The sequence below is a fragment of the Gloeophyllum trabeum genome (assembly GCF_000344685.1).
Source record: "Gloeophyllum trabeum ATCC 11539 unplaced genomic scaffold GLOTRscaffold_00005, whole genome shotgun sequence".
In the NCBI taxonomy this organism is placed as follows: Eukaryota; Fungi; Basidiomycota; class Agaricomycetes; order Gloeophyllales; family Gloeophyllaceae; genus Gloeophyllum; species Gloeophyllum trabeum.
In genome coordinates, this window is record NW_006920414.1 from 1,320,202 (window position 1) to 1,344,979 (window position 24,778).

The 24,778-nt window shown below is 53.7% G+C and overlaps 10 protein-coding genes across 10 annotated transcripts; 4 read left to right on the forward strand and 6 right to left on the reverse strand.

Annotated features, from left to right (window-relative positions):
• Nucleotides 1–506: 506 nt before the first annotated feature.
• Nucleotides 507–1,832, forward strand: GLOTRDRAFT_75144 (SCA7-domain-containing protein; the record flags this gene model as incomplete). Its single annotated transcript, XM_007866997.1, has 3 exons — nucleotides 507–735; nucleotides 787–852; nucleotides 900–1,832. 3 exons carry the CDS (start codon nucleotides 507–509, stop codon nucleotides 1,643–1,645), a joined length of 1,041 nt encoding a protein of 346 aa, XP_007865188.1. The 3' UTR covers nucleotides 1,646–1,832.
• A 160-nt stretch (nucleotides 1,833–1,992) lies between these two features.
• Nucleotides 1,993–3,525, forward strand: GLOTRDRAFT_59731 (P-loop containing nucleoside triphosphate hydrolase protein). The gene is made up of 4 exons (XM_007866998.1): nucleotides 1,993–2,082; nucleotides 2,136–2,366; nucleotides 2,421–3,066; nucleotides 3,118–3,525. The coding sequence occupies exons 1-4, from the start codon at nucleotides 2,008–2,010 to the stop codon at nucleotides 3,144–3,146; spliced, it is 981 nt and encodes a 326-aa protein (XP_007865189.1). The 5' UTR covers nucleotides 1,993–2,007; the 3' UTR covers nucleotides 3,147–3,525.
• GLOTRDRAFT_128404 (kinase-like protein) lies at nucleotides 3,327–5,798 on the reverse strand (the record flags this gene model as incomplete). Its single annotated transcript, XM_007866999.1, has 14 exons — nucleotides 3,327–4,195; nucleotides 4,244–4,322; nucleotides 4,374–4,417; nucleotides 4,473–4,488; nucleotides 4,545–4,569; nucleotides 4,627–4,696; nucleotides 4,754–4,770; nucleotides 4,824–5,028; nucleotides 5,089–5,169; nucleotides 5,226–5,235; nucleotides 5,297–5,312; nucleotides 5,366–5,548; nucleotides 5,598–5,699; nucleotides 5,761–5,798. 14 exons carry the CDS (start codon nucleotides 5,796–5,798, stop codon nucleotides 3,327–3,329), a joined length of 1,755 nt encoding a protein of 584 aa, XP_007865190.1.
• Nucleotides 5,799–6,167: 369 nt separating this feature from the next.
• Nucleotides 6,168–10,485, reverse strand: GLOTRDRAFT_59735 (uncharacterized protein; the record flags this gene model as incomplete). Its single annotated transcript, XM_007867000.1, has 14 exons — nucleotides 6,168–6,634; nucleotides 6,685–6,794; nucleotides 6,851–7,085; nucleotides 7,137–7,416; nucleotides 7,469–7,793; nucleotides 7,843–7,943; nucleotides 7,996–8,153; nucleotides 8,205–8,280; nucleotides 8,343–9,353; nucleotides 9,402–9,590; nucleotides 9,640–9,767; nucleotides 9,824–9,992; nucleotides 10,054–10,168; nucleotides 10,227–10,485. 14 exons carry the CDS (start codon nucleotides 10,483–10,485, stop codon nucleotides 6,293–6,295), a joined length of 3,498 nt encoding a protein of 1,165 aa, XP_007865191.1. The 3' UTR covers nucleotides 6,168–6,292.
• A 111-nt stretch (nucleotides 10,486–10,596) lies between these two features.
• Nucleotides 10,597–11,118, forward strand: GLOTRDRAFT_105363 (V-type ATPase; the record flags this gene model as incomplete). The annotated part of the gene is made up of 4 exons (XM_007867001.1): nucleotides 10,597–10,599; nucleotides 10,654–10,735; nucleotides 10,787–10,887; nucleotides 10,942–11,118. 4 exons carry the CDS (start codon nucleotides 10,597–10,599, stop codon nucleotides 11,116–11,118), a joined length of 363 nt encoding a protein of 120 aa, XP_007865192.1.
• A 206-nt stretch (nucleotides 11,119–11,324) lies between these two features.
• GLOTRDRAFT_105364 (uncharacterized protein) lies at nucleotides 11,325–14,113 on the reverse strand (the record flags this gene model as incomplete). Its single annotated transcript, XM_007867269.1, has 11 exons — nucleotides 11,325–11,792; nucleotides 11,849–11,865; nucleotides 11,925–12,036; nucleotides 12,090–12,242; nucleotides 12,295–12,362; nucleotides 12,420–12,533; nucleotides 12,592–12,858; nucleotides 12,922–13,248; nucleotides 13,305–13,687; nucleotides 13,813–13,862; nucleotides 13,916–14,113. The coding sequence occupies 11 exons, from the start codon at nucleotides 14,111–14,113 to the stop codon at nucleotides 11,325–11,327; spliced, it is 2,157 nt and encodes a 718-aa protein (XP_007865460.1).
• A 940-nt stretch (nucleotides 14,114–15,053) lies between these two features.
• On the reverse strand, nucleotides 15,054–15,990 carry GLOTRDRAFT_115712 (ribosomal protein 60S). Its single transcript, XM_007867002.1, has 6 exons — nucleotides 15,871–15,990; nucleotides 15,767–15,818; nucleotides 15,553–15,711; nucleotides 15,460–15,492; nucleotides 15,301–15,408; nucleotides 15,054–15,236 (listed from the first exon to the last, which is right to left on the reverse strand). The coding sequence occupies exons 3-6, from the start codon at nucleotides 15,709–15,711 to the stop codon at nucleotides 15,195–15,197; spliced, it is 342 nt and encodes a 113-aa protein (XP_007865193.1). The 5' UTR covers nucleotides 15,767–15,818; nucleotides 15,871–15,990; the 3' UTR covers nucleotides 15,054–15,194.
• Nucleotides 15,991–16,009: 19 nt separating this feature from the next.
• GLOTRDRAFT_128409 (ribosomal protein S19) lies at nucleotides 16,010–16,891 on the forward strand (the record flags this gene model as incomplete). The annotated part of the gene is made up of 7 exons (XM_007867003.1): nucleotides 16,010–16,091; nucleotides 16,171–16,262; nucleotides 16,322–16,330; nucleotides 16,387–16,581; nucleotides 16,635–16,746; nucleotides 16,814–16,823; nucleotides 16,876–16,891. The coding sequence occupies 7 exons, from the start codon at nucleotides 16,010–16,012 to the stop codon at nucleotides 16,889–16,891; spliced, it is 516 nt and encodes a 171-aa protein (XP_007865194.1).
• Nucleotides 16,032–22,051, reverse strand: GLOTRDRAFT_75157 (uncharacterized protein). The gene is made up of 18 exons (XM_007867004.1): nucleotides 21,627–22,051; nucleotides 21,467–21,554; nucleotides 21,266–21,416; nucleotides 20,979–21,208; nucleotides 20,753–20,922; nucleotides 20,521–20,699; nucleotides 19,592–20,464; nucleotides 18,767–19,528; nucleotides 18,590–18,718; nucleotides 18,325–18,531; nucleotides 17,734–18,274; nucleotides 16,876–17,679; nucleotides 16,814–16,823; nucleotides 16,635–16,746; nucleotides 16,385–16,581; nucleotides 16,322–16,328; nucleotides 16,149–16,262; nucleotides 16,032–16,091 (listed from the first exon to the last, which is right to left on the reverse strand). Exons 1-12 carry the CDS (start codon nucleotides 21,899–21,901, stop codon nucleotides 17,304–17,306), a joined length of 3,981 nt encoding a protein of 1,326 aa, XP_007865195.1. The 5' UTR covers nucleotides 21,902–22,051; the 3' UTR covers nucleotides 16,032–16,091; nucleotides 16,149–16,262; nucleotides 16,322–16,328; nucleotides 16,385–16,581; nucleotides 16,635–16,746; nucleotides 16,814–16,823; nucleotides 16,876–17,303.
• A 742-nt stretch (nucleotides 22,052–22,793) lies between these two features.
• GLOTRDRAFT_75159 (NAD P-binding protein) lies at nucleotides 22,794–24,485 on the reverse strand. The gene is made up of 9 exons (XM_007867005.1): nucleotides 24,382–24,485; nucleotides 24,304–24,326; nucleotides 24,111–24,252; nucleotides 24,024–24,045; nucleotides 23,705–23,971; nucleotides 23,593–23,653; nucleotides 23,520–23,541; nucleotides 23,021–23,461; nucleotides 22,794–22,961 (listed from the first exon to the last, which is right to left on the reverse strand). The coding sequence occupies exons 1-9, from the start codon at nucleotides 24,454–24,456 to the stop codon at nucleotides 22,908–22,910; spliced, it is 1,107 nt and encodes a 368-aa protein (XP_007865196.1). The 5' UTR covers nucleotides 24,457–24,485; the 3' UTR covers nucleotides 22,794–22,907.
• Between the last annotated feature and the right edge of the window lie 293 nt (nucleotides 24,486–24,778).

Sequence of the window (24,778 nt, forward strand, 5' to 3'; positions counted from 1 at the left end):
TGGGACGCGTCTTCGCTCATGCATTGACGTCACGTCAGATCGTCACATTCCTTTTATAGCAAGGCAATTACCACTTATGGCACATTTTTTTTTCCCCAGACTTTCCCCATCGATTTCATATCTCCGCGCTTGCTCGCGTTGCTCAGTTGCCTTCAGCTGAAGGGTTTGACGACTCGACTTGAAGAGACTCTGTCTCTTGTGTCATCTAGGTTATCTACAGGATTGTTATTTGAATGAGTCGATGTTTTCAACTATGACCTGGGATATCTCAGACAGAATACATTTTGTATATGTATCACGCAAAGAAAAGCTTTTTATTAGTCTCTTGGCCTCTTGTAAGTGATTGCCTTTGCCACATCTAGATCCCACCCCGGACCGTGACGTTGCACCGCGTCACAGCCGCGCCCCCGACGTTCCGGGGAAGCCGCCGGCAACGTGCCATTAACGTTGGCAAGTGCCACCACCATCGTGATTCGCCGCGCTCAGCCTGTTGTCGCGCATCACCAATGGCGCTCAAACTGAAGCCTGCTCCGTCTCCTCCTACCTTCTCTTGGGACAGCCCGTCAGAATCATCCTCCTCTGATGTGGCGTCGCCGCCCTCACCGCCTACAGCATGGCTGTCCGCGCGAGACATGAAGGTATTTGGCTCCGAGCCACTCAAACCTGAAGTTGGCGTGGTCAAATGCAAGGACTGCGGCAAGCCTGTGCTGCAGAGCTCAGCGGCTGAGCACGCGGGTGAGTAGCCGCCTTGAGTTTCGCACCTTCAGCATCACTCAGTGCGTCCAGATAATTGCAAGCGGATACAGAACGAGGAGGCGAAGAAAGCTGGGAAAGGATCGACTGCAGAGCTTGGTATGAGATACATCTTACGACAAGTATGCGGTCTGATCTAGGATAAGAGGAAAGCCCGAAGAAGGGCAAGAAGCGTAAAGCGGACGAAGTTGATTCGCCAGAGGATCCGAATCAGCCCAAGAAGAAGAAGACCACTGCAAAGGTCACCAACAGGCGCTTCAAAGGCCCTGTCGATTATGACAAACAGTGCGGTGTCATAAACGATAAAGGCCTCCCATGCTCGCGCTCCCTCACCTGCAAGTCCCACTCTATGGGTGCCAAGCGCGCTGTCCAGGGCCGATCGAAGCCCTACGACGAGTTGCTGCTAGAATGGAACCGGGCTAACAACCCGAACTGGGTTGAACCCGTCAAGAAAGAAACGAAGCAGGAGAGGAAGGAGAAGAAGGAGCGAGAGAAAGCAGAGAAGAAGCGCCAGGCGCTGGAACAGGCTGCGGCCGCGGGTATCGACATCACGAAGAAAGGCGCGCTTGCCACAGGCCCGAAGAAAGGGAAGAAAGCAGCCGCTGCCGCTGCTGCGTCTTCCGCTGTTATCGTCGGCGATGTCGATGACATTGACGAGAACCTGGATGACATCGACTCCGAAGCCGAGCTGGACTCCCTCGTTCGCGCAGTGCGAACGGGATACGACAAGGGAGTCATCGGCCAGCCGCTTGCACTTCCGTACGATGCCGGTTCATGGTTTGTTGCGAGGCGAGAGCGGCTGCGGAATTGTAGGGACCTATTGGCAAATGCGCTTGCGCCCAATGCCAGGAGTTCCATAGCTGCGGGGGTCGCTGGTGCTCGAATGGGTTAATCCTAAATGCCCCAGACTTACTCGAGCACGGCAGAGTTGAACTGTCTCCCGAAACCTTGACGGATCGTCTGCTCGTCCGAGGACATACCATGCTCTCGTAAATTACCCTAATTATTCTGCCACTTGTACTCTTATTGTACATCATGATATTAATATTTATAATATACGCTGGCCTCCTCGACACTGGACAGTTCCTTACTATCGTAAATAGTTGTAACCCCTTCTATTGGACGCCACGGCCCCGGATAGACCTGTGGCCCTCGGGCCGTGAGAAAGCTGCTCGGAGCCGTAATAAAGATTACCAATCACATGGGACCCAATGTAAGCCGATCGCGAAAGGGTTCCTACACTACTCGACCACCATGATTGCGGTCCAACAGGCAGTAGAGGCCCCCAGTCCACTCTCGGTTCCTTCAAATGCACCAGAGCATTGCCCGGTTAGTCTCTTTCAGAGTATCCAGGCCCGCTGCACACTCAATATGGCGGACAGGGCACTGAATCCGAGCTTGCGGGCAAGGCTGCAGCCTGTGCAGGTTGCGCAAACCAGGATGTCTGTGCGTCGGGTCAGACAAAGGGACCAGATCCTGCACTCCCTTTCGTGCGCGAGCGGATGTCCAACGTGAAACGCAAGATCCTCGTCCTGTCTGGTAAAGGCGGCGTGGGGAAGTCGACCTTCACTGCGCAGCTTGGCTGGGCGTTCTCAGCAGATGACAGGGTACAGGTACGCTTGTCGCCGACTCATTGATTGCAGATACTTATATAGAGTTGATCTCAGACCGGGATCATGGACGTTGATATCTGCGGTCCGTCCATACCGACGATCCTCGGTATTGCTTCGGAACAAGTGCATGCCTCTTCATCAGGATGGTCCCCTGTATACGTGCAAGACAACCTCGGTGTAATGTCCGTCGGCTTCATGCTTCCCTCGTCAAAGGACGCCATCATGTGGCGCGGTCCCAAGAAGAACGGCCTGATCTCGCAATTCCTTAAAGACGTCGACTGGGGCGAGCTAGACTACCTACTCGTCGACACGCCGCCAGGCACATCCGACGAGCACCTCAGCATTGTCCAGTACCTGAAGGAAAGCGGCATCGACGGCGCCGTGGTCATCACGACCCCGCAGGAAGTCGCCCTGCAGGACGTCCGTCGGGAGATCGATTTCTGCAGGAAAGTCGGGATCCGCGTGCTCGGCGTCGTTGAGAACATGTCAGGTTTCGTCTGCCCGAATTGCAAGACGGAGAGTCAAATCTTCAAGCCTAGTACTGGCGGTGCAAAGAAGATGGCGGCGGAAATGGGTGTCGAGCTGCTCGGTGCTGTCCCGCTCGACCCTCGGATAGGGAAGAGCGCCGACTACGGGGTCAGCTTCCTGGATGAATACCCTGACAGCCCCGCCAGTATAGCTTATATGGATATTATCGATAGTGAGTCTTACGATCTTGTGCGACGCGCACGCCCTCACGGATTATCCTCAGGAATAAAGCAAATTCTGGGTGATGCATAGATCTCATTTCTTTCTTCCGGTCTCGGGAACACACTTGTTGTATTTAGTACATCTCTTCTGTATCCATTGCGCACGTTTATATCTCTATCATACATCTAATTGTAGTCCGCTCTATCTGGCATCTATATAGATCGTTATGACATGCGGGTGATGATGGCGTGAGGTCGTGATGGTGGACGTCTATCCGATATGGAATTTGTGAGAATCATTCTCGCCACCTTGTTTGTCTAAGGGAAAGTCTTTCGGAACTTCAGACGCAGGTGCATCTGCATCGGTCACGTCTCTCTCTTTGATATACTTCCCTAGATGCGCAAGATCCGCTGGTAACCCGTCGACGCTCTCGTATATCGATACGGTGGACAGTGTACGCAGGACCTTGCGAGGGAACGTACCCATGCCAGTCGCTTGCGAGATAGTCCGCGACCGCGCAGGGACAACATAATTCTCGCTGGGGAACGCGACGGTGTTGCTGCCCGTGGTCCCCGACGCCATGGTATCTGACTCCTGGGTGACAGCTGGTTCCTCGCGGGAGGGCGGCAGAGGCTGCCTGCCGACGTAAGGCGACGAGGCATAAGAATCTCGTCGACGCGGTCCGAAGAAGCTCGACCTCCGTGAATAGGCAAGCACAGGGTCGGTAGGCGTCACCGCGCCCGGTGGAATCGTAGCCTCGCTGACCGTCGAGTCCTCTGCTTCCTGCACGGAAACCTCTGGATCTTCGGATATCGAGGGGAATTGGGTGGTAGAAGGTCCTCCCGGAAGTGAGGACTCCTTCCGGTCCCGGCTTCTGGTGCGCTCATAGTCCTCTGGTATCTCGAAGGAGAACGTCCGGACTTCCCGACGGTAGTCTTGGATCTCTCTCCAGATCGCGTCTCGGAACTGCTCTATCGTTTCCAGTTCTTCCACTTCACGCCACCGATTGAACTTGACAGCGCAAACGGGTTCGTCGTCGATGTCGTGGTAGGAAGATAGCCACGGGTGTTCTAAGGCATCGGCTACCGTGATTCGAGCAGCCGGGTCAAAGGTGAGCATCTTCGCGAGGAGGTTTATAGCTGAATTATATTTTAGATGTCTGCACACGAGAGTTATTGGAAACAAACCTTGATGGTCGGCATTAGGCATGATTTTTAAGTAAGGCACCATCTTCTTATAGGGTAATGAACGGAGATACGCTTGCGCCTATTGCCAATAAATACTCGTCTATTAAGTTCAGAACCTTCTTGTACATACCCTGTCACTTGCTATTCGCTTGATGACTTCGTCGTCAGGGGTACCTGTCCAAAAAAAATCGACAACTGAATCAATGGGGGCCGGCTGATCGTCACTAACCTAACACGTCAAGGATCTTGTTGAGTTGATCAACTGCCAATAACGACACGGATCTCAGCAAACGGTTGTTACTTGAAAGATGATGTTCTGACCGTAACTGAGGCGAATAGAGGTCAGGATCCCGTGCAAGAATGGGGAGAGCAGCCATGCTCACTCCTTGCCCTTGAACAGGGGTTTGCCCAGTAGAAGTTCTCCAAATATACAGCCTATTGACCATACGTCGACTGCGTAAATTTGGCCGTGAGTATCTCCACAGACAAGGGACTCCTAGATAGACATACTGGCGGTGTTATATTGTCTACATTGGGTGCCTCAGTATCACATGGATTTGACGAAGCTATCGATACTGACCTGAAAGCTAACATAAGCTCAGGAGCGCGGTACCACCGGGTAGCGACATATTCTGTTAGTTGCGTTGCATTGCCATCGGGGGTGTGCTCGAAGCCCCTCGCCAAGCCGAAGTCGCATATCTTCAGCTCACAATCGGCGTTCACCAGGAGGTTGCCTGGTTTAAGATCGCGATGCACGACAGAGGCTGAATGAATATATTTCATCCCTGTAGATGGAGCTCTATGAGCACGATTCTAGACGGACGAAGACACGATCATTATGGTACCTCTGAGGATTTGGTAGAGGAAGTATTGAACATGTTCGTTAGTCAGCGATTGACCTGACTTGATAATTTGATGCAAGTCAGCTGTACACGGTACAGTGAGTCTCTCGAGCTTAGGCCAAATAACCTAGCAAACGAACCTTCCATCGGCTTCGGGGGAGTTGCGAGGTGTTAGGACAGGCGCAAACATCGCGAATATATTACACCATACCTCCATAAATATATAACTATAGGACCAAGTAAGAGGTGCTGACGGGAGCATAATCATATCTGAACGTACATTTCATCCGCATCAGGCGATATAGCATCTAGGTCTATCAAGCCGGTTATATTCTCGTGGTTGGAAAAATGTCGAAGGAGAGTAATCTCCCGGAGAGCTCGCTTCGCCAGTTGCACCTTGTCGAAGACGCGAGAAACTTGTTTGATAGCTACGGTTTCCCCTGATATCTCATCCAGAGCGGAACTAGCCATCAAGCCTTCAGTAGACGTAGACGCGACAACACAGTACTCACATCACAACTCCGTATGCACCGGACCCCATCTCCCTTATAAGTTTCCATCGCTTCTCGACATGGAAGACTTTGCCATAGGACGAGAGCAAGGAATGGTAGCCTCTTTCGTGATTCCGAGGCACCGTAAGCATAGCTCCGATAAATCTCGAACATATAGTCTTACCTCCGCCTCAGGTTCTCTTCGGAAGTAGGATTTGACATCCTACGCACTCTCGATCTGCCTCGATTTCCCTCCCATGAACTGGGGGATGGTCGTGTGGACGATGAGGGAGCATTGCTGTCCGATTGACCGCGCCTGCCTGGAGAAGTCGATGCCTGCCGCGGTGGGCGCTCTACGACGCGTCCATCGTCCTGTGCTTCCGACATGACAAGGAATCTCAGAGGGCAGGGTCGCCGCCAAACGCTGTAAGCTCGGCGAGATAGAGAAGAAGACTAGGGATACACAGTATAGGGCAGCGCGGAGCCACCTGCTACTTGACGTACTTACACGGAGTCACGGACAAGAAGCCTGTTTGTAAGGTTCATCTGAGATTAGATGCGCTTCGGTTCGGTTAGATGATCAGACAGAGCCTTCGGACGGTAATTATTCCTAAAATTTGCGTCCATCCTACATGTACATACTGCCAGCAATACAGAATTAGACGTGTGCTCGTGTAAAATACACAGGCCCAGGAAGGGGAATGCGAAAGCAATAGCTATGCAGGAGACGGCGCCACTGCTTGCGGTTGCTGCGAAGAGGTATCGTCTCCTAGGAAATCGAGGTACCCAGCCTTCTGCGCCTTGTTTCCAGCCTTCTTCATAACATAGTCGCGCAGACCTGCTTTCAGACTGGGCTGTTTTTCCACAAGGTCCCGGAGTTGGTCTTTGGGGAGCTGAAGCAACGCCCCGAAACTCGAGGGCGCTATGATCTTCGCACACCTAATGAAGCCTTCCCAGAGTGGCGGATTTGTCCAAATCTTCTTGGTGATAAGCCGCGACAGTAGCGTCGTCGACACGAACCCGACAAGCGACTTGTAGGTGGTCACGGCCTGTATGACCTGAAAGGAGGATAAGCGTTCTATCTCCACCTGCCGAGGATCCGACATACCGTTCGGAGGAACAACGTGGGCAGCACGGGTTGATCCACGATCTGCTGCATAACCACGGCAAGAATCTCGGACCGGAAAACATCAGTCATGGAGAAACAGATTCCGATGGCTGTCGGAAGTAGCGATGAACGTCCATACCCGAACTGGTGACTGTGATTCACCCACCTTCAATTGCAGCCTTCAGGCCGATCTCCTTCTCAGCCGAATGCAACAGTACCATAAGTTCCGCAGGGGTGAGTAGCTCACTCTGCCGCACTCGAGGCAAATTTGAGGTAACCGTGCCAAACGTCTCCGGCGGGGTCGTAACAATAGCGCTGAACACCGACCGCACGAGATTCTTTTCCTCCGTGTTGCCATTGAGAATGGACACAATACGGGGTAAATGTCGCACGATATCCGCCTTTAGGACGTTTCAGTGCTGGAGCCCCTGCGATCAGGTCGACGCGCTCACCTTGTCCATCTCGGCGATAATAGGGATCAAGAACTTCGCATTCAGGTCTCGTTCAGTGATGAGACCCTTCACTAGAGCGACGAGCTGTGGACTTGGCCGACCATGTTCAGTAAAGATGGTGAGCACCCGTAAAGCCAGAGACTCGGCGCCGGAGGGGAATGTCCGCAAGAGGGTCAGAAGTTTCCCGTGACTTGAGCCTAGTGACCGGATAAGGGGAGTGATGAGCTCCTGGACAGTCTCCTGGACGGGCCGCTCCATTTGGCCGTATGCAGTGAATATCCTGCCGTTCTCGTTAGCGGAATAATCCTTTTCCGCGTAGAACGGATACGTACTCGTCCAACAAATCAGGACTCTTGACCGAGAGAGCAAATAATAGCTCTACGTGCTGTAGGACCTGCGCTCGCTGCACAGGAGAATCCAGCTCCTCCGGCAAATAAGGAGTTTGGACCAAGTCTTCCGCAGGTAACTGGCCATCCTCCATGTTTTCCCCCTCCCCATTCATGGCTATATCTTCATCTGCCTGTTTTTCTTTCGGCGCGCGAGACTGCAGTCTTCGTAGGATATGAAGAGCGAATGCGCGAACCATATCACCCATCGGTTGTACATCCGGGACCCATCGCTTGACCGTGTTGATGGCGGCGCCACGGATAAGTTTTTCTAAGGTCGTGGGTCAGTCGGAATACACCCGAGGACATGTAATAAATACCAGAATGTGTCGTTAGCTCCAGTAACACGTTTATGGCTTCGTATCGCAACGTGGGCCGTTGCAGCACAAATTCGCGAAGAGTGGTAAAGCCAACAGTCATGCTGAGGAGACACGGTTCAAGAGGGAGTACCAATGGAACGGACTGATACTCACCGTTCGGAATCTAAACAGAGTTCCCGCAACATCTCCAAAACATCCGGAGGTATTGAAGGCAAGTCTAGCAAAAATCGCGTGAACGTCCGATCTCTAGCATCCATGTGAGTCTGGTATGCGGCAAGAATCTGGCTGAGCCATATGTCGTAGTTAGGTCTCTAGAAGCGCAAATCAGCGAGGTACAGTAAGACCGGGGGGTATGAGCTTACCCAATCCGGGTCATCTGCCGACCGTATTCGATCGTTGTACCATTCCTCGTTCATCCATGTCGTGGCAAGTCGGACTCTACAGAAATCGGGAATCAGGAAACCAAGCAAACAGACGAGTCAAGGGTGTGCTCGACTTACCGAGCGGAAAAATTTGCCATGATATAGTCGCACAACCGTTGTCTTAATCGTTCTTGTCGCGCGAAGAGCTCGACGTCATCTTTTGAGTCCTCCCCCGCTCCTGCCTCCGTGTCCTTACCCGGTTTGGGACACTCGACCACCCTCGTTACCATCCGGATAATCAACAGCATCCACAGGTCTGTCGCGACCATCTTTGACGGGTTGACGGTCGTATCGTCACCAGGACTCACAACGTCCACCCCTTCTCGAATGCGCGACATAGATGATCCTATTAGTGCGTCTCGGTCTTCCTCCGACCATACTTTTGGCGGGGGCAATTTGAGTTCCGTCAAGAGGTCAATGTCGATAGCTTCAGGAACTCCCATGTCGCCATCTTCTGCGTCTGCGTGCTCGCCGGCAGAGAGCTCTAAGTTGAGCTTGTCAGGTTCGTACTCCATCTCTTCTTCGTCGATATCCATCTGCAAAGGATCGACTGGCTCTTCCTTGACAGGCGGAGGTGCGGACGGCACGGGAGTGGCTGCCTTCTTCTCAGTAGGGGCAACCGCAGCCGCAGGGGCTGTTGGGGGTCCTGCTACTGATGCTGACGGAGGGGGTGCATTGGGGGGAACGACCGGCGCACTGGCCACCGGCGCTGCGACTGGTGCAGGTGCTGCAGCAGGAGCGGATGGTCGTCTGGTATCTCGATACGTGAGCACCAAGGCCTGTAACGCAGGTTCGGGGAATGCATATAGGTTAGCGATAATGAGGTCGTTAATAAGGGTGGTGGGTAGGGTGGTGAAGTCGAACGATGCCAGGAATGCCGCCGCCGCCGCGGCATTCTGGTCTGGTTCCAACTTCACTCGCTTGGAATCAGGTGGAGACTCCTGCGGTACGCTGGCCGGCCTTTTCCTGCTGGCTTCAGCGGCAGCAGCCTTGCGAGCCTTTTCTTCCGCGGCAGCTCGGTCCATACGTGCTCCCTGAACGGCGAGCGCTTCATTGATCTGCCCAACATACGGCGCGCCTTGTGGTGTTCTGTTAAGGACTTAGTCCCAAACAAGACAGGAAAGGGGAGAACCCAACCGTGAGATGTGGATCAATAATATCCGGACAGCCTTTTCGACGCTTTTGATAGATGAAGCTGGTTGTCCCGCTAGAGCATTGGGAGTCCATTGCGTAAGAGCCGTAACCACTATTTGGACAAGGGGGCCAGGTCTGTTTTTGACCAGGTTAGCCCAACTGTTCAATATAGCGGATAGGATATCCGGATTGCTAGGGATGGTTTAGTCAAGGTATCTCATTAAGTCAGCAGACAGCTTACGAGCTGGTATAAAGCATCGTGATTATACCCTCGAGCAACTTGACGCCTTCCGCTTCAAGCGCAGCCACGGGTATGAAGGGATGGTCGCTGGGACACATGGCTAGATTGGGGTCGTTCTTGTTCTGAAGCTAAAATGATATTTCATTGAATACGTAAAGACATGCGAAAGAACTGTGATAACTACCCTAGGATCAGCTACGCCTCTGGTCTGAACGAGGATCACGCGTTGCATGAACTTCACCGACGCCAGCTTTATCCCCATGGGCACCCCAGCAGCGCGCACAAAGTCAAGGATCCTCGCCTTTGCCTGCGAAAGGACGTCCCACATTTGCCGGAGGTTACGATTTGTACATCTGAAACGTAGAGTTGCGCGGTTAGCGGGAGGAATGCGTCGCAGATAAAGGAGGTGCATACAGGACGCGGAAGAGCAGGGGATACACCGTCGCGAAGCATTGCACGACCAACTTGACGGAATTTGGGTTGGGATCATTCAACAGGCCAGCCAATGTCTCGACGGACTGCGAAGCCACTGAGAACAGCACTTCCGGTTAACGCCACTATACACTGGATAGAGACCAGACACGCACAGTCTGTGCGGACTTCCACAGATAGGTTTGACCGACATATCGCGAAATGTAACAAGTCCAGTACCCATCGCTTGAGGACCGAGTCCCCTGCGCCGGACAGCGTCCGAATGAGCGTTTTACAGAGAATAGGTATGGGACCGGGGTAAGCCTCAAGGGATTCACGTAACGTCGCAAGCAGCTCAGCCTGTTCCTTCGAGTCAGGCGGGACGGCTAACGCTGCAGAAAGCGTCTGCAAGGGATCTACGGGGTTTCCTGCCATTCTGCAAGACCGGCTGCCCTACCTCTTGCTGCCACAATACCAGCGAAACTCGCCCCGCCGTCCGGTTCGGCGGAGTTTCAATTCTTCTCCCCTCCACCTATTCTGGACACCATGGTCGGTCCACTTACCGTCCTCGCCGCCAGGCGCTTCAGCTTACACGATGTCTAGGCTGCTCAGCAATCGCAAGGTATTCAGACGTTACTAGAGGCCGAGAAGGAAGCGGCCAAGATCGTGCAGCAGGCCCGTCAATGTACGTCAATGGACATCCTGCTCCGGGCAGCCTGACTCTGACCTCTCCCAGATCGCGTCCAGAAACTCAAGGATGCCCGGACAGAAGCTACCAAGGAGATAGAGGAGTACAGGAAGGCCAAGGAGGCGGAATTCAAGGAGTTTGAGGCTTCAGTAAGTCATCGGATTGCTTGCATTATAGGGGGGAAGTACTGATGTTATTAACAGCATGCTGGCGTTATCCACAGTACCCAGCAATCCGTCGACAAAGATGCAGAGGTTAAGCTCAAGGAGATCACTGACCAGTATAATGCCAACAAGGACAAGGTAGTCAAGAAGCTACTTGACCGGGTAGTCCTCGTCCAGCCAGAGCTGCACCGTAATCTTAGGAAAGTCGGCCAGTAAGCTCGTAATGACAGACCCAACCCAAGAGCGCGCTATTGCCTCGGCGACCTATCCTATAATTACAACGTGGTTGATACAGATACACCATCCGGCAGCTCGCATATTATAAGTGGTACAATACGGATAGATATAGCGATGGATGTGCGGTGGGGTCAGAATAAACAGAAGCAATAATACGAAATATACGCGGCGTACAATGCCGTCCTCTACGGCTCGTTGGCGAGCCACGGCATGCCTACTGGAACCCCTGCTGCTGCGTGACGCGAGGGGTCCATAGTGTTTGCATTCTGCTCTCGGCCGGAAGGCGGAGTGATGGAAGGATTCCACGCATTCCCCGCTGGCGCTGGCCCGTTGGAATTGCCGACCGGCCTCCAAGAATCAAGCAGGCCACTGGCCTTCAAGGAGGGCAACAAAGGACCATCCTGACGTTCGGTGCGACCATCCTGCGTGTACGGGTCGCTTGACTCGGGTTTCGTAATAGTGTGATGTAGGGGTAACGAGTAATCAGACCTCGACGACGAACTGGCTCCGCCTGGGGGGGTGTATAAGTCCGGGGCATGGGGCGACTGAGAATTGAGTGCAAGGTCCCGGAGATCAACGCCCCAGAAATCCTGGTACGCTGCAGCCCATTCCCGCAGCTGCTGGTTATCCTCCTTGCAGTACTTATACAGAGGCTGTGAAGATCCAATGTCAGAATACTCCTTCGACTCACCCGAAGGAAATAACATACCCAGAGAATAACAGCCACTAGCAGCAAGGAAGAGCTCGTCAGGATGTCCATAGCTCTGGGTCTACGTTCGACTCACATATGAAACTATTCTTAGCTCTATTGCCCATCGAGGACAGAATCTGATTCAAGCACGATCGAGACCATTCCTGGGCAGCGTTGGGAGGCTCGCCCTTGGCTCTCTGCTTCAGCTGCGAGCGATGTTATCATCTTAAGCTTCCTGGCTTAACCACGGAAGACTCACTTCATTGATCGCCAGAACGCATGACGCGTGCACAGCATGCATGAAGAAGAAACACCAGGCGCCGGTGTTGGAACTCGTCTCAAACATGGATACCTGGAGCTGTACATTTTGCTCGTTGAAACGCAGATGGTCGGCCAAGCTCTGTGCCCAAGTCTACAAAGACCAGCCATCAAGCAAAATCCGCCTCGCAAGTCAGAGTACTCACATCAAGTTGGATCTCTGTCTCTTGCAAAACCGAAGCATGTGCGCGATCATCTCGGATGATGCCACCATCTGCGGTGATTCGCGTACAGTCAAAGCAGCAGCAAACCATGGTCACAGGATACTCACTGCAAGAGGGGCACACTTTCGTCTCAAACTCGGTCATGATCTTAGTCACCCGGATGATATGTCCAAACTCCGAGGTATACGGCATACGCGGAGGCGGGAAGTGCAAATACTCTGCTTGGATCATCGCCGAACGTAAGGGCCCACGACACACATAATATGGATATAAACATACCGGGCAGTGTGATATGCACCGCGAGCTCGAAACTCGTCTCGTCCACGGGTAAGCGCATGCTCAGGTCTTGACCCTCGGGGCGGAGCATCATGGACCTGTGGGAGTACGTCTGCCGAAGGAGCTCGAGCAAGTATATAAACCAGAAGACACGGCGCGTGCATTCCCGCTCGATGGAACTGTGGACGTGCTCGGCAGAAGGCATAGGGGTGATGACTGGGTTGTCTGGCTTGTAAACCCCCAAGTTCTCGACGATGCCTAACGCAAGATCTATCCAAACGCAATTGAACTGGATAAAGCAGCCAATTTTATGCCTGTAAAGTAAAGACTTACCATGGTATTTTATGGGAGTCATAATAGGTTGCGTAGTTTGCTGTAACATATGCATCTGCAGGAGACACAAAGCTTGCGCAGTGACCAGATCTGGAGGGCAGCAAAGTCGACCAGTGCTGTCGAACATCATGGAGACGGCATCATTGAAGAACCTCTTTCCCGCCAATCGCGCCGGAGTCGTGCGGATCCCAGGCTGCTTCGATAGGGGCGCCGCAAGGGCATACATAGCATGCAGCAGATAGGGTGGCACCCCGTTATGGCTCAGGGCAGCAGAGAACGATGGCTTGTGCAGTATCAACCGAGACGGGTGGCAATGTGTGAAGAAGACTAAGAGTATTTCCAGTTATAACAATATTCTGAATGCGGGAGACAACGGCACTTACGATTAACAAGCTCTCTGGTCAAAGCCGCATCAGGGCTACTGGAGCGGTCTAAGATCGGATTATTGACAAGGACCGCTTGGGGCGGCGAAGGAATAGGAGGACCAGCAAAGGTTGGACCTTGTTCAATCCGTCGACGTTTGCGATGCTCGTTAGAATCGTCAAATTCGTGCTGATCTCCAGCTAACGGGGAAGGTATCTTGACGGGATGCATTTGCGGAGTCGCACGAATCGCAGGTACAGCAGAAGGGCCTGCTCGGCTGGGCACACCATCTAGAGGGGCTTGAGACGAACGCTGGGTATCCTCCGAGGGATGCCCCGCTCGGGGAGCAGGAACCGGACGTCCAGATGCATCCGTGTATGTACACTCTTTCGAAGCAAAGTAGCTAACATCAAATCAGTGGCGTTGCGACAGATACCCGCAACTGTAACACACCAATTGCTACAGGGCGCTAAACGAGGCATCAGTATCAGACATGATGCTGGACGGTCTCAATCCCGTGAAATCTACTTGCCAGTACCGTCGCACCGTCTCTTACTCTTATGACATGCATCGCACGCCTTTCGGGCAAGACCTTAGCCAGTGGCTTTCGGGCCGGAACTGAAAAGCTTACCTTGGCCAACCGTTTGCGCTTCGGTACTTTGCAAGCAGCGCCTTGCTTGAGATCGCGATTTTCTGCCTCCTGAGCGAAATGGCTCTGTGAGACAGGCATGCGAGCGTCCATTGGAAACGGTGGCCCTGGAGACGATGTAGAGGATTTGCTGCGACGCTGAGGTGCAGAAGCACTAGACGAATTAGTAGAAGAATCCATGGTGTGTCTGATAGGAAAGTGGGGCCGATGAGACAGGAATCAGAACAGTCAGACCAGAGTCGGACAAGAACAAGAAGGGCAATGGACAGTCGCGTATGCTGGACGCAAGTGAAGTTCCGAGCAAGTGCTCAGAGCTATTCCGGTGGTAAGGAGCACCAAGGGAGACGGGTTGCCTTATCGTGTATGAGGCGTCCGACGCTGACGAGGTGCTGCTAGATGATGGCGGCGTCCAGCAAGGAAAGAACGGTGGAGACGGCTCAAGAGAACATTATTCTTGTCAGAAGGGAGTTGTGACCCCGAACGAATCCGAGGGCACTCGGATATACATGCCGCCGGCTCAGCAGTAAATATTCCGGCCGCTTGCGTATCAGCCCCCTAATGCGTCCTGCTTGTGATAACTCTTTGCTCGAGGAGATATCTTGTTTGCAGCCTTCTAACTTACAGCCTGCATAGGCGTGGCTAGGTGCTTTGATTCATGCATGTATCATATGTGCTGGTAACCTACTTCTTCCGTCGGCTTCCCCCCCTGCAGATCTATTCCCATGTATGCGGCGTGACACGACGGTTCAGCAGAAAACGCGGCACAATAAATCAATCAACCGGAAGCGTCATCCGGATCCAGATAATTCGCTGTAAAGTGGATCCCAAGCCGCAGCCAACCGGCGGCTTGGGTACCTCGAGTGTAATAAGGTGTACTGTAATACCACTTCAGTCAATCAAGACCTGCGAACACAGGTACGGATCGAAGGCATTGCAGGGGTGAGAACACTTGTACACAGGCGTATGTACAGCCATTCACCCTCCTTCCAGGTCATTCGGTGCTCTCAGCAGATCACCCAGAAAGGGGTCTCTTCGGCTTAAACTCGCAGACGCTCATAGGCTTTACACCACAAGCAGCGCCAATCCAGGAGGAGCGTAACTTCCCGCCAATCTCCCAGCTCAGATCATTCCGGCGAATCATGGAAGGCATATGCGATCCACCGGTCATTTGTATCGTGATGAAAGCATGTCATAGTTGCTACAGTAATACAGCTGGAAGTCATGACACGGTGATAGAAGTGGGGAACGCGGGGGATAGCGTTTAGTCGAACAGACCGAAGCCCATGTCTTCGTCGGACTCTTCCTGCAGCACAATCAATTGCGTAAGATGTCTCATGGCGCCTCCGAAAAGCGCTGAGCGGACGGACCTTCTCTTCCTCCTTCTTCTCCTCGGCCTTCTCCTCTGCGGCAGCAGCACCACCGGCGGCAGCACCGCCAGCAGCAGGTGCAGCGGCAACTGCGCCGCCGGAGGGCACCTGAGATGCCGATCAGTACGATCCAATTAGGAAGCAGAATCTCACACGTACAGAGGCCAGCTTGGAGGAGCCCTCAGCAATCAGCTGGAGGGTGCCGTATAGAACTTTAGCGGAGGTCATGTGTAATAGAATTGTGGAACGCACCGCGTTGACGTCCTTGCCCTCAAGCTCGGAGATGAGCTTCCCCAGGCGCTCCTCATCGGCCTCAATGCCAACAGCAGACAGGACCTTCTTCACATCCTCAGCAGAGGGAGAGGCGTTGCCGCCGATTTGGAGGAGGAGGTAAGCAGCGAGATGGCGCATCTGTTATATCTGGATCAGTAGTGTTCCCTGAGGTATATCAACGCCCATGGCATACTTTGAGTTAGATAGTTTTTGGCGGCGAAGGAGGAAGCGGTAGCCACAAATCACTGCAATAGAGCTCAGTGCCTACACCATCGACAGACGAGCAATGTCATGCACCTTTAATCCCGTAGGAAGACCTGTGGATTCTATCCGACCGAAGTTTTGGATGAGTAGATGCGCAAGTGCGATCCCTTGGTCGTTTGCGTAGTACTGTACAGTCCCACGTGGCTCGCCTTCAGCCACAAGTGTTCTCTTCATGCGGCGACCCAAATCCGGCCGAATCCCACAGTCCCTCCCCGCCGACACACTCAACGACAAACGCCCCCTCAACGACGATGGTGAGTCTTTGCTGCTAGATGGACTGACGAAAGCATTGCTGACAGGGATTGTGCTAGGCTGACGTTACCGACCCCCAAGTCGCCGCTGATCTCAAGAAGAAGCGGACGTTCCGTACTTTCTCTTACCGTGGTATCGAGCTCGACAAGCTCCTTGATCTGAGCAATGAGGAGGTGCGTGCAATTGATCCTCGTCTGTTTCGTCAATGCTTACATTTCGTGCAATTGGGCAGTTCATGGAGGTAAGCGTGAATGTGGATCATCGGATTTCGGGCAGATGTGAACGAACGCAAAACAGGTCGTCCACGCCCGTGCTCGTCGTCGGTTCCAGCGGGGATTGAAGCGCAAGCCCATGGGTCTCATCAAGAAGCTGCGGAAGGCCAAGAAGGAGGCTCCGCCAAATGAGAAGCCTGCCGTAGTCAAGACCCACTTGCGCGACATGATTATCGTCCCAGAGATGATTGGCAGTGTCGTCGGCATCTACAATGGCAAGGTAGGCAGATGGTCGCTCAGGCTCCGATTTGGATCTTCTCAAACACTTTTTAGGTGTTCAACTCTGTCGAAATCAAGCCTGAAATGACTGGCCACTACCTTGCTGAGTTCTCCTGCTCGTACAAGCCCGTTAAGCACGGTCGTCCCGGTATTGGAGCCACCCACTGTACGTTTCGCTTGCATAGTCCCAGTATGATAGTTCTTGTTGACCGTGTTACTTTATCACCCCTCAGCATCTCGATTGTACGTGCCTTCTCCCTGGCTCGTCACTCCATCTCTCATTATTCCTTTACAGCATCCCGCTCAAGTAAACGCGCGTTTGCTTCTGTCCTATGTTTGTTTTTGTCGGTACTTGCTCTACTTCACGCACAAAATGATATGCATCATGTGTATGCTCTACATGCCCCGGACTTCCGGTACCTGAGGGTGTGATAACCTCCGGACGCATGAGGTGGTAGTATTCCCTCCGCTATGCTTCTGTTACCGTAGTCGATATGCGGTGGGACCTGTCACTGCTCTGTGCCCAGAGGCGGACCACTTATCCTGATTCGAGACTAAGTTGGTGAGGGTATATGAGTAATGCAGATTGTCCGTGACACAGCGTCAATGAAGGCAACGTATAGTAAAGTACAGATGATACGGAAATAAAGGTGCGAAAGGCGACAGTGCAGTGCTTGCAGCCGATAACCAAACAACATGAGAAAATGAGACACTCCCGGGCAATCATGTTCGTTGCCGCAGCTGCACGGCGGGTGCCCCATGACCATTCGGTGGCATGACATTCGGATGTTCCCCACTATTCCTGGGCAAGTAGGAATTCGGTCGCGGCCGAGGTGAAGGTGAGTTAGGTTGAGGTGCGTGGCGTTGGGCAGCCCATTCCATATCATTTGGTATATTCGCGTTCCGAGGTTGCGGTGATTGTATCGATGCGAGGCCTTGAGCTATAGAAGAGGGAGTCGAAGGAGGCGGATATGACTGAGGTGAATGCATGAGCGTCGGCGGGGACTGCTCGCGGGAGCGGTTGGGTACCCCGTTGCGCAGATAACCGTCGGAGGGAGCAGCGGTCATGGCAGGTCTTTCCATGTTTTGTGGGAGATATCTATAATGTGCGTCAGTTTCACGGGATATCAACTAAAGACAGAGCGATGGCTACCGTGGCGTCACAGAACGAGAATCATGCCCATCAGATCCTTTACTGAGACTTGAGATATTGCCACTGTTGGAATTGCTGAAGAAAGGGGAGCCTCCGAGAGTCGGCGACATCAAACCGGGTGTTCGACCGCCCGCCTTAAGTCGCATGTAAGTATCGCACTTCTTCATGAAGTCTCGGCTGGGCAGATCGACGCTATTGGCGAAGTAATCTTGATCCTGGAGGATAGGCAAGAGCTCCTCAGGAACAGTAAAGAATTCATCCTGGTTCTCAAGCAATGACGTGACAACTCGGATAGCACTGAAGCTTTCGTCCCGCACTGCGTCTCGGCCTCGTGAGTATAGAATGCTGGGGCATATCACGGTGGCCAAGTTGCCCAGATCCATCTTGCTCCCAGTTTCTTCATCCATGTGGGCAAACGATGCCACCCATTTCAGGAAGACGAATAGAACTTCCATGGTATCCCGATGGGGTTTGGGCAGAAGAAGCGTTATGAGGTGCAGCAGACGCTTCCGCTCAGCCTCGTTCGGAACCGCAGTAGGATCTATACGAGTGTCACCAGATGACGAAACCTGAGGGTAAGATAACACGTACTCTGTGATGCGACGAACAGACGGTGTAACTTGAACGTTAGAAGCGGATCCGGGAGATCTCGCAGGAACTTCTTCAGCAGAGCTGCCAATTGTACCGGATTATCCTGCGTCAAGTCAACGGACGACGGATCTCGATCGATGGCGTCCGTCAATTCTTTCAGACGTCGGATGTTTCCATTCTTGCGAAAGATCCCCTCTATCGACATATCTGACGAAACGAAAGCAAGTCAATGACAAGTCCACTTCAAGAATGAGTCACAACTTACCCATTTGTCTCATGGCGGATACAACATCGTCGATGAAACTTGGTACTCTCAGCGTCGCACGGGAAGCGCCTAACAGGGAATCTGATCCTTCCCGCTCAACCAGGAGCTCGAGCGGCACGCCAAAAACGCCTACAGGACCTTCAACTACTGCACCCTAGACATGAGAGAATTTCGTACCTTTCTTCTGGCGGTTCTTTTGTTTGTCGCCTTTGAACAGCTTTCCCCAGAACCCACTCTTCTTGGTTTCGATCATCTCAAGGATCTCATCCAGATCGAACTGGTCCTTTAGGGGAGATTTCGTAAGGGCGAGGACAGCCGCGTGTTTGACAATTGTAAGCTCGAGGGCACTGAGCTCAGCGATGTATGGAACAGACGTCTGTCGAGGCAATGATCGATGCTGCTCCCGAGCTTGCGCGGCTTCCACCAGTTGTGGGATATCAGCAAGCGTGATCCCATCATCTACGCTGGGGACTGGCGCCTCGTCTGGAGGACCCGCAGGGGAATTAGGAGCCGAATCATCGACTATCATTACCTCCGTATTACTCCTGGCGAACGGAGGCCGCACTACTTGGCTCGGAGAATTGGTATCCAAAGGACCCAAGTCAGCCCGATGTGCGCGGCCAGGCGGATACTGAGGGGACTGCTGTTGCTGCTGCACGGGAGTGCGAGGAGGGGCTCGACTGGACGATGAAGGTACCTGCTGGACGGCATGAGCCTGCACTCGCTGCTGTTCCAGTTCGGGCTGAGATCGTTGCGTATGCAGCGTGTTCGGATGTGCGCTCTTGCCAGATGGACTTTCAACGATGGTAGACCGTTTGGGCAATCGTGCTGTCGCAGAGAGTTTCCGATCTAGATGAACTGACTTCATTCTCACGATATCGCCTGAATTGCGATATGGGTCGTGCTCCGTCCGCTGGGAGACTGCGTTGGGCGACGACACTACGAGGCGGAATTGATCAGTTCATATGAGTAGGTTAGTACACATTGACCATCAGACCGCACCTGGAGATGAAGGCACTACGCCAAGCTTCTTCAGCAGGATGTAGAGTCGTCGTAGTGCAACGTTCAGCAAGAACGCGTACTGCTCAAGCCTTGATACAGGTTGGAATCCACCCTTGCAGCCAGGATGGGCATGCTCCGTGCAGTATATCACCGTTGGCACATCCCCGAACGAAGGTAACTCCTTGATCGAGTCCGGATCGTAGACGAAAATGCCAGTATTCGCAGGTGGTCGACGAGCCGTAGATAGCTTTGGTGCAGCGTCCTTGTCTTTCTCGTCACCGGTCTTCGGTGTACTTTGCTCCTTAGCAGCAGGCACCGCAGCAACCTTCCCGCATGTCTGGCACTGTATACAATGCGAATGCCACCGCTGGTAAGTCCCTAGCCGCACGCAATCCTCTTCGACCGTTTGGTTGCATTTGACACACAGATCCGAAGGCGGGTTCGACTTATTTGTTGTCGCGGACACCGAGAATGGAGACTCCCCAGCATTCTCTGGGGCCAGGCTCCGAAACCCATAGGTGACGCCCTGCGTACCAAAGTTGCCACTGTTGCTGGGTGGCAGGTACTCGCCGTGCGCGCCCTTGATCATCCTCTTTGCGGTCGGGTTGCCGCCCTGTACGGCTAGCAGATGCAGCTTGTCCAGGAAGGACGTCATCGCTTCTCGCACGTTGTAGTCGCGTTCGAGTTTAAGCGCACCGGTCAACGCGATGCGGATCAGAATCTTGAGGTAGTGTGCGAGGCCTGTCACAAGCGCGAGCAACTCCTGTGTCATACCCATCCTCCGCGCGCCGGTCTCTTGCGTGTGTGAAAGCAGCTTCAACAGGTCGACCGTCTTACGGCAAAGCATGCGAGCTTCCCGAACGTGAGACATACCTAGACCGATCGCTGAATTCAAATAGATTCGGGTGGTCAACGACTGTGAAACGTACCCTTCACACTTAGAGAGGCGAACCAGTATTCCAGATCGTCGATCGTTGCAAAGAGGACCTCCACGTGAAGAATGAACTTCTCCGCCATTCTGATGGCCTCAAGGTATTGACCGTTGCTGACCTGCCGCAACATGTCCGAGATGCAAGCCGCGCTCGACTCCTCGAACGCTGATAATACACTATAAATGCATTATTTCAGGGCAGCTTCGAAGTACAGCAGAATATCACTTACGTCCAGATCCTGTATACCTGTTGTTCCATTCTGACCTGCTTCTCTCGTAGCGATTGTGCTGTCTCTCGACGCTCCTCCTCCGCCCAAGGCGGCTCCTCTTCTTGGCCAGGAGCTTCAGAAGGCGTGGGCGAGTTTGCTGATCTACGAGACACAATCTTCACATTCCAGAACTACGGGCAGTAGTCAGTCCCTGGTCTCATAGAATACTCATCGTATACAGCCTTACCTTGTTGATCATGTAGCATTCCGGATGCCAACATTCGTCTCGCATGTTGCGATTGATCTCCACGAACTGCTTGAGGATCGCGCTGTTACAGCCAGCGCACTTGGTCGCGAATCGCGTGGAATAATGGTAATGACAATAAACGTCTCCTTCATGTTCGTAGTACGAGTCCTGAGGACCGAAGAGAGTCGGACAGAGGGAGCACGTGAAATGCTCAACGTGGAATTTCTTGTCTGTGAATGATTCGAATTTAACACTGACGCACATGGGTATTGGATTGATCCACGTACTGCATGCCGTAATATAGCTGCCCCGTAAAGCCATCCCACATTTCGCACATATCAGATTCAGGCGACGGAAATAATCTCTCTCGCATAGCGGTGACTGCTTGCCCTCACTCTCAATAGGGAAGAACTTGGAAGCAACTACTGTGCCACAGTCCTAGGGAGCGACGTCATACAGTGTATACCGGCGGCGGCGGGGACACTCACCATACACTTGAAGCAATTGAGATGGTAGACTGTCCCCAAGGCTCGCACAAACGCTCCTTGCATAGGCTTCCCACATGCTGCGCACGAGCTACCATCCCGACCACCATCTCCTTGAGCCATCCTGCCCTGGGCACATGAAACCAAGGGAGAGAGCACTTACGCGGATGCAATGCTAGTCGAGTTTGAGGTCGTTGATCCAGGCCCGCCGCCTGGCGTTGTCGAAGTACCAGAGTATGCCGAAGAAGACGATGTCAGACTGAGACGACGGGGTGATCCATCCTGATTGTCGCGGGTGGGGGACTGAGAGTGGTTGTTAGAGCTACTGGGCGTAGTAGGCCGACTAGGAGACAGGAACGCAGGGGCGGGGGCAGAGACGGGCGCGGTAGAGTTAGAGCCATGAGCGCCTGCAGCATTGCCAGATCCAGAGTGGTTCATGTCCTCGCTCCGAGACTGGGTTATGCCGAACGCCTGGTGCTGCTTGTTATGCTCGAGGTCGTGCGGGCTGCCCACGGTCGACGACCTCGTCGGGATATTAGGGCGATCGGGCAAACGAGACGACCCCGACGGCGGTGCGCTGTACGGGCCAGACGAGGGGCCGTTGGGAGGCTGCAGCTGTGCAGCGCCGGGGCCATGTGAGTCTACTGGCAGTTGCGAGGCCATAGAGACCGACGATGAACCGTCCTGCCGACGGTTGGACGATGCGCCCGATGCCTGAGACCAGTCCTGGGCGCCCACGTCATTCATGCCAGCGTCCAGAGAGTATTCAGCGTCGCCAGACTTGGAGCGGACAACGGCGAGCGTCTAAGCTAAAGGCGAGCAACAACGGCGGGAACGCCTGGCGGAGACTGGCTCTCCGGGGGCAGTGACTGTTACAAGTGTCACGTTAATGTGACAAATTCCTTACTCGCAACAGATGGTCTCTGCAGCATCACTACGCGGTCAGGAGCCTGCGGCAGGGATACCGACCGGAACATAGGACGAGCTCATTCAAGGTGCGCTAATACCATTACTAATTCCCCGGTTGCATTCAGAGCTGTACCTCTACACCCACGTATCTGACCTTTCACGCAGAGAACATGGTAACCTAGGATATATCAAGATGGATATAAATCCGTATTGGCTGAGTGCAGTAAATCAACCAACTAGACCCCCTAGTAGTAGAACGCAGCACTCTTCAGGACATTCGATGCATCCGTCAGGTACAGGCCTTTCTTGAACCTAGACCGACTCTCCATTTCGTTGCACCGCCTTGGAAAGATTTTTGATCCAGGCCGGAGAACTCTTAGAACATGGTACCTGATCCGGATGATTTCACAACCACCAGACTCCAGGCGTCCCGCCAAAGCACGTTACAATTGTCAATACACACTGCTGATACACGAAGTTTCACGTTTGGATATTCCAGGTACCCAGGTGCATGCCACCTTCGCTACCGTCCGCTTCACTGAACCTTTTCGACCCCCGGGGGGAGCACATACCCGCCCTGGCGACGGACCTAGACAGCGCAGGCGCCAATTCAGCATGAGGAGCAGGTAATCTAACACACCGACTCACCTCATCAAACACCGTCATCTCTAGTATGCTCTTATCCCACCCCCACAAATCGCTCTGCAGCTTCCCGTCCCGGACGCACCTCGCCACCTCGTCCGCCTGGAAGTGCCACCCGCTCCCGACATACTCATATACCCTCGTCTCCTCCTTGTACACCTTCCCCTTCTCGTTGAAGTACTGCACCGTGAACGACTTGGGGCAAAAGATCGGCGAGGCGACCTTGATGACGCCCTTGCGGTAGCGGATCGTCACGCCCGGCTCGTTCGACGGGATCACCATGCTGACGCTCAGGTTCGCGTGTGCGGCAAAGTCGCCGTTCGAGAATGACACGGTCCAGGAGGTCGCGCTGTCCACGCCCGTAATGGGTGTCTTGACCATCGCGGCAGTGACCGCCGAGGGCTGGGCGAGCTTGTTGGACGGGTGCTCATAGAGTCCCACGATAGCCTAGCAATATCCACTGGTCGGCTGGGTGTACGTCGCACACTCACTTGGCTTTACTCACCCAGATGGTCGGGTAAGGACCTCTGCCAGGATATAAGCACTTCAGAAACACCCCGAAACTAAAGAACACTCACAAATCCAACAACGCACCCCCACCAAGCTGTGGATCCAACATCCGATGCGTCTTTGGAATATCTGTGCGCCATCAGCCCCTCCCCTCCCACAGCCTACAAACAAGCAACTCACTCTCAATATCCGCATCAAACGCCAAGTCCGCATGCATGAGCACCGGCTCGCCCAGCACGCCGCTGTCCGCGATCCTGCGCACCTCCCTTGTGAGCGGCTGGAAGCGCGTCCAGAGCGCCTCCATGAAGAACACCTTGCGCTCCTGCGCGAGCGCGACGAGCGACTTGAGCTCGGCGGCGTTGCACGTCACGGGCTTCTCGCAGAGGACGTGCTTCCCCGCGAGGATGCCGTCGCGCGCGTTGGTGTAGTGGTGCGTGTGCGGGGTGCCTGGGTAGGAGTTGGTCAGCCAGGTGGTAAGTGGCAAGGTGGATCTGCGCACCTATGTAGATAGCGTCGACGTTCTTCGTACCGACAAGTATTATCATCCACGCTCTGAAATCATTCCCGCGTCGCACCGTGTACTCACCGGGTCGTCGTACACCCCCTCGTACGACCCGTACGCCTTCACGGCGCCGTCCTTGACATACTGATCGATGAACTCCTGCGCCTTCTCCGTGCTCCGCGACCCGACCGCGGTCACTTTGTGCGAGACGTCGTGGACGTCGCGTCTGCGAGTATATTCCTTAGGCCTGACGAAACTCACAGGCACAGGTACTCACGTTTTGGGATCGACGAGCAAGTCCTGCAGGGGCGTCCGCGTTATCAATAGGGGTACCGGGAAGGGTGGTGGTACATACCAAGACAAAGTCCCTTGATATCCTCCCGGTCGCGATGATCCCCCACCTAAGCTCGAGCGGCTTCAAGCTGGCCATAATTTCTCAGTTGTGTATCAGGAGGCAATGGTCGACGTCGCGAGCGTACGTGCAGACCAGGCGCTATCGATGCGCGAGCCATCTATCTACCCGCCCTTTGTAGACGATAAGTGGAAAGCCATCGGGCTGCCGTGTACTCTACCGGTTCCGAGGATACGCCGCCGCATCTGCTAGAGAATACGATGAGGTGTTGGAGGGCGCGCAGATGACCTCCTCCATGCCAGTGTTCTCGGGGACCGTCGTCCACGAATAACCATGACGCAGTGCGTATCCTCCCCGTATGCGGGATGACATACATCCATCATTCACGAGAAGCCCCAGC

Bases quoted from the DNA above. Each gene is read 5' to 3' on its own strand.
- GLOTRDRAFT_59731 (XM_007866998.1), top strand. From the start codon at position 2,008: ATGATTGCGGTCCAACAGGCAGTAGAGGCCCCCAGTCCACTCTCGGTT. The intron at 2,083-2,135 runs GTTAGTCTCTTT...TATGGCGGACAG, and splicing joins ATGCACCAGAGCATTGCCCG to GGCACTGAATCCGAGCTTGC. The intron at 3,067-3,117 runs GTGAGTCTTACG...GATTATCCTCAG, and splicing joins TTATATGGATATTATCGATA to GAATAAAGCAAATTCTGGGT.
- GLOTRDRAFT_75157 (XM_007867004.1), bottom strand. From the start codon at position 21,901: ATGAACCACTCTGGATCTGGCAATGCTGCAGGCGCTCATGGCTCTAAC. The intron at 21,417-21,466 runs GTGAGTGTCCCC...GTCGCTCCCTAG, and splicing joins TCAATTGCTTCAAGTGTATG to GACTGTGGCACAGTAGTTGC. The intron at 17,680-17,733 runs GTAGCCATCGCT...CGCACATTATAG, and splicing joins TCTCGTTCTGTGACGCCACG to ATATCTCCCACAAAACATGG.
- GLOTRDRAFT_115712 (XM_007867002.1), bottom strand. From the start codon at position 15,711: ATGCGCCATCTCGCTGCTTACCTCCTCCTCCAAATCGGCGGCAACGCC. The intron at 15,493-15,552 runs GTGCGTTCCACA...GGCACCCTCCAG, and splicing joins AGGGCAAGGACGTCAACGCG to CTGATTGCTGAGGGCTCCTC. The intron at 15,237-15,300 runs GTCCGTCCGCTC...ATTGTGCTGCAG, and splicing joins AGAAGAAGGAGGAAGAGAAG to GAAGAGTCCGACGAAGACAT.
- GLOTRDRAFT_75159 (XM_007867005.1), bottom strand. From the start codon at position 24,456: ATGGCCAGCTTGAAGCCGCTCGAGCTTAGGTGGGGGATCATCGCGACC. The intron at 24,253-24,303 runs GTGAGTACCTGT...ATATACTCGCAG, and splicing joins TTGCTCGTCGATCCCAAAAC to ACGCGACGTCCACGACGTCT. The intron at 24,046-24,110 runs GTGAGTACACGG...GTCGGTACGAAG, and splicing joins AGGGGGTGTACGACGACCCG to AACGTCGACGCTATCTACAT.